The sequence below is a fragment of the Montipora capricornis genome, chromosome 9 (genome assembly GCF_036669925.1).
Source record: "Montipora capricornis isolate CH-2021 chromosome 9, ASM3666992v2, whole genome shotgun sequence".
NCBI lineage: Eukaryota > Metazoa > Cnidaria > Anthozoa > Scleractinia > Acroporidae > Montipora > Montipora capricornis.
In genome coordinates this window covers 20,296,319-20,301,318 of record NC_090891.1, presented here as the reverse complement: position 1 = coordinate 20,301,318, position 5,000 = coordinate 20,296,319, and the positions used below count along the sequence as shown (strand labels likewise).

The 5,000-nt window shown below is 39.0% G+C and overlaps 1 protein-coding gene across 2 annotated transcripts in view; it reads right to left on the bottom strand.

Moving 5' to 3' along the window:
• Window positions 1-5,000, bottom strand: part of LOC138015014 (ubiquitin-protein ligase E3A-like) — a 35,163-nt gene that overhangs the window by 14,489 nt on the left and 15,674 nt on the right. For both annotated transcript variants that reach the window (XM_068861908.1, XM_068861909.1), the window contains exons 5-6: window positions 2,346-2,490; window positions 1-194 (exon numbers count right to left, since the gene is read on the bottom strand). The exon at window positions 1-194 is cut by the window's left edge and continues 12 nt beyond it. In XM_068861908.1, the coding sequence (XP_068718009.1) occupies window positions 1-194; window positions 2,346-2,490 (339 nt within the window). The remainder of the gene's footprint in view (window positions 195-2,345; window positions 2,491-5,000) is intronic.

The window sequence follows — 5,000 nt, the reverse complement described above, 5'->3', positions numbered from 1 at the left end:
CTTGAGATCTTCAAATGTTCCCCTTTTGCCGAAAAGCTTCCTATAGACAACCATTGGGAAATGGACGTCAAGAATCACATTGTTGTAGATAGCAAGACCAAGTACCAATCCAATCAAGAAAAATTGTGCGTCTGTCTCAAATGAGGCTGGATTGAACCAGCAGTAACGAGTGGTCTCGTCAAAAGTAAACATCCCTATAAGAAAAACCACGAATAGATACAATATAATTATTGGAGGTTTTTACGGTGAGCAGAAAGTCCAGGGTGAAAAAGGTTAAGGCTGATTCCACTTGCTAAGACCTTGGTTACCTGGCTATCAAAATCAAGTGCCCTTTCTCCTAAGTTTGCTAGCAAAATTACTCTAAAAAGGCAAATTCACACCTATTATACAAGAAAGTCTCGCACACTTCATTCGCCTTTACTGACCAACATCAAACAATTTTCAGTTTTCTATCAAGGACCTAAATTTTATACTTCTCTTAATAATGATATAACTAATTCTACCTCAAAAGCTTCGTTCAAAATAATGATAATAATAATGATAACAACAACTTTATTTAAGTGTCAATGGATTTACCACTAGAGAACTAATTGGGAACACTGATGAAATTAAGGGTGCATTCAATTGACCCTATTCCAGAATAAGAATACGTGGAGTAATGATTAAAACGGTATGTTTGGCGCGTTTCGAAGCATCAAGGATAATAAAAATATGTTTAAAATAGCATTTTAGCAGATGCTATGTGAATCTCCCTAAAACGAAGGATTTCTAACTGACATTTCCATGTATTCCTATTTCCGATTATGGTCAATCGAACGCACCCTAAATTATATCAAATATTGGTTCTTGTGGAGAGGGAGCAGAGAAGAGAACCAACAAACTTTTGAGGAGAGGGGAAACCGGAGTACCTGGAGAAAACCTCTCTGTGCAGAGTGGAGAACCAACGAACTCAACCCACATGATGCCGAGTCTGGGAATCAAACCTGGGCCACACTGACCGGAGGCAAGTGCTCTCATCACTATGCCATTCCTGCTCTCAAAAGAGCACTTAAGGCCTTCATTTCCAACAACTATTGAGAATCTTAGATATTTCGAATCTCTTGCATAAAGTTGTTTCTAAATTGCATTTTTTTTTTTTCACTACTTTATATTTCAACAACAAAATATCTGTAATATTCATCTAAAAGTTATTTGAATGTACCGGTAATCTTCTGTCACCAACTTGAAGGTTCAACAAGCACTAGATATTTTACGTGGGGAGGCCCACGTGGAATTTACATAAGATTAGTAGTTTCTTTTAGGCCTTCTGTCACATGGAACCTAAATTTCTTTCCTTTGAAACAAGGAAGACTATTTACAGCAATAATTTTAGCTACTATTATCATAATTTATACTCAACAGGATATCTCATTTCTGATTGGTCAATGACAACTGCATAAATAGGTTACTGAGTTCAAGGGAGGTTATATAGTGAAATAAGGATGTTGCTATGGAAACACAGCAATGGAGTAACTGTTGCGATTTATGGGTATGAGTGATGTTAGGAAAGTTCTCAAATAGCCCTTGCCTACAGCGAATGCAATTTTGAGAGCTTTCAAAACACCACTTGTCCTCATAAGTCATGAGATGCACTCACATTCATAAGATTTCAAATACTTAACCCTTTGACGTCCAAGCCGGCCTAAACCCCCAGACGATTTCACTCGTCAATGGGGAACCCCTGGGCGTCAATGGGTTAACTTTGGTGTCAAGAATGAAAAGCATTCTGAAATGTGAAGAGTCTGTAGGTTGTGTGATTCTTAGAACTGTGGGTTCTTAACCCAGATCCAGGGTTGTAAGTCGAGTGTGTGATATCATAATAAGAATGAACACTAAGAGCTGATTTGTGCATGAACTTCAACAGTTGTCTGGTGGGAGAAGTTCCCCGGGGAAGGGGGGGGGGGGTACTCCCATATAAAAATGACAGGGGTGCTTGTCGGAAATTTTGAAAAGAACCCCTAAGAGGTACCAAGATTCTGTCTTGTGGGTGCGGCATGAAATTCTTTTCACCCCTAAGAGGTACCAAATTATGGGTTTTAATTAGACAAAATTAAGAAGTACATGTAGTTAATTGTCAAATGTCTCTTGTCATAATTTTTCGGCTCAATACCCTAAAAGGTACTGCTAAAGCTCCGGCTGAGGACCTTTTGAGGCTGAACACCCTAAGAGGTACCAAAACCGCTTTTTCAACTCCTAAAAGGTATGATGAGCATTCCCGTCCTTTTTATATGGGATTCCCCCCCCCCCCCCCAACTTCCCCCGGGAGAAGTTGTGTATGGACCCAGTACTTAGAGATAAGACCTTACCATAGTCAGGATTGAAAATTTCATCAACAACCAGTTGAAAAAATTCCTTGGAAACACCACCCTCGTCAATTCCTTGTTCTCCTTCAAACTCCACATAGAGTTGTTTCTTGAGGTCTCCTGGGTTGTCTTGAGAAGTCATTTCAAGCTGGGTGTAAACAAAAACAAACTGAAATGGTACCTCAACAAAATGTAATGTGAAATAACTTTCGTGTCAGCTTATGTGATTGACAACAGTCTTCCATTACAGCTCTTTGTCAACCTTGGCACTCCCAAGGTTTGCAGAGGCAGTACAGTAAAGAAAAATTGAGTATAAGTGTCTTTCCTTTTTAACAAATGTGACCTCTCATGCGAAAACCTACATGTACACTAACGACTTTCCGTGTATAACCGGAATTCCGTGTGGAAGCCGTGTAACACCCATGTGATTTTGATTTAAGCTGTTCTCGTGGCTTGGCTCACTCGTGCGACCGACCTGGTCAGCCATGTAAAAAAACTGTGCTTGATCGCTTACGACTACCTTGTTAAACAAAATAACTATTTTCACACGAGTTGTAATGTTAGCAGTTCACTGCTGACTTTTACGAGCTTCTAAATTCATGAAATTATGTGGGCATTAGCATAATTATTGACGTTGAAAGGGAAATAAATTCTCTAAATCTCCTTGTTTCTAGCCGTGATGCCAAGATGCCCATTTAATTTATTTGTTATTCGTTGTGGTGTCTCTGTTCTTCTTAGCACAGTTTTGTGCTTTTACGAGCTTCTAAATTCATGAAATTATGTGGGCATTAGCATAATTATTGACGTTGAAAGGGAAATAAATTCTCTAAATCTCCTTGTTTGTAGCCGTGATGCCAAGATGCCCATTTAATTCATTTGTTATTCGTTGTGGTGTCTCTGTTCTTCTTAGCACAGTTTTGTGCTTTTCGTTTTTAAGGTCAGGTTTCGTCCAAACGACTGTAATTTTTTAAGAGCTGTTTGTGTTAACCCTTGAAAATCATGGCAACAGAAACTAAACGTTGACTCACTCGTGCAAATTTTTTTTCAACCACTCCTGTGGGATTTCTGAGAACCTGCTTGGTTGTGCAGTGTCTGTCATTCACTCAACTTTTCAAGCCACGAGCAACCCGTGAGGGAGCCGTGTGAAAAACCTGTTTCCCAGAAAGTCATTAGTGTACGTTTTCCTGTGAGAGGTCAAATATTTTTATTTGACAGATCCAAGATGCCTGAAAATGCTCATCAAACTATAACCATCTCTTGCCAAAAGAGTATGACTACAATTATATTATTATTGAAGGAAGAATGCTTAAATCGTCCAGAATAGTGAGGATCACTTAAATCTTTCATCTCTAACCCGCACTTCAAGTACACATTTCTTTCATTTGTTATTATTGAAATGAGAAACTTTCACAAACAGGCTGTATCAGAGATTATTTATTCCACTATTATGCCATTTTACCATATTTGGTCAAGAGAATGCGTAAAATATGAGATGGTAATGCACTATAGTGTCCTGGTTTGGCCGGCTTAGAACAGAACAAATGCAGATGGAATGGGAGTTCTTAAATGAAAGAAATTGTTTTCCACTTGATGCAAGGCCTGAGAATTTAGCTTGTCATTGCTTGTCACTTGTCATTTCATTTATCCAATCAAATAAAGGACATTTGGCTGGCTTTTTGCACTGTTTACATCGTTTGCACGTGCCCTGAACGACAGATGATGCTTTTTTTAAACACTCTTACCAAATAAGATTGAAGCAAAATAACACCTTTTTTGTAGTGGAATAATAAATCTCTTATTTGATGGTTTAACATAATACTTGCAGACATTTTGCTCCTTGCTATTCCTAGCCCCTGCTGGGCTGTTAACCCATTGAATAAGATTTATGTATACCAGGCTCACCCAATGTGATTAAAGAAAATTGAACAGTTTAGTCATGGCAGTATCAGTGTAACCTCACCCATCTACATGGCCTGGTAAAATGAATAGAGTACGATCTTTTTTGAACATGCGCCGCATGCTGCCTGGATACAGTTTCGAACCCAGTCTGCCTAATACTCGTCCAGAATAACTGGTGCTTACAGCTGTAGCTTCCAGCAGATCTCACCGCCATCTTGATTTTTCACGGTACAGCAGGCTCTGTTACAACCATCGGTTTTGTCGCCCCGGAAAAACCAGTGTGACGAGAGAAAACAAGATTGTCTAGTCCAGAAGTTTGGGCTGCGGCGGCTTCAAAGAGTTGATGCGAATCAGGAAGAGCCTTCTTTTCTCCTCCTCAGTAAAGAAAACGACAAAAGGAGGCTCTGCTCGCAGGGTGCACTTACAGATACCTTATTATAGGAAATCAACGCTCATGTTTTAAAATTAACATGACTTTAATTAATGCGATTTGAGGGGAAATTTGCTTCCCAATAAAGGAAATTAACATGAAAGAGGGGGTAGAATTTCAGAAAGTGGAAATTAATGCATCTGCTGCACCCTAAAAACCCAAGAATTTATTGAGAACCAGAACATATTTGAACATTAACTGTAAAATTCCAGAATACAAACAATAATATTATTGTGCAATAGTCCCTAAACATATGGGTTAACCGACGGAATTTGCCCAATTTGAGCGTTCTTCGCAGTGTCTATGATACCAAAATTCAAGAAGCACAC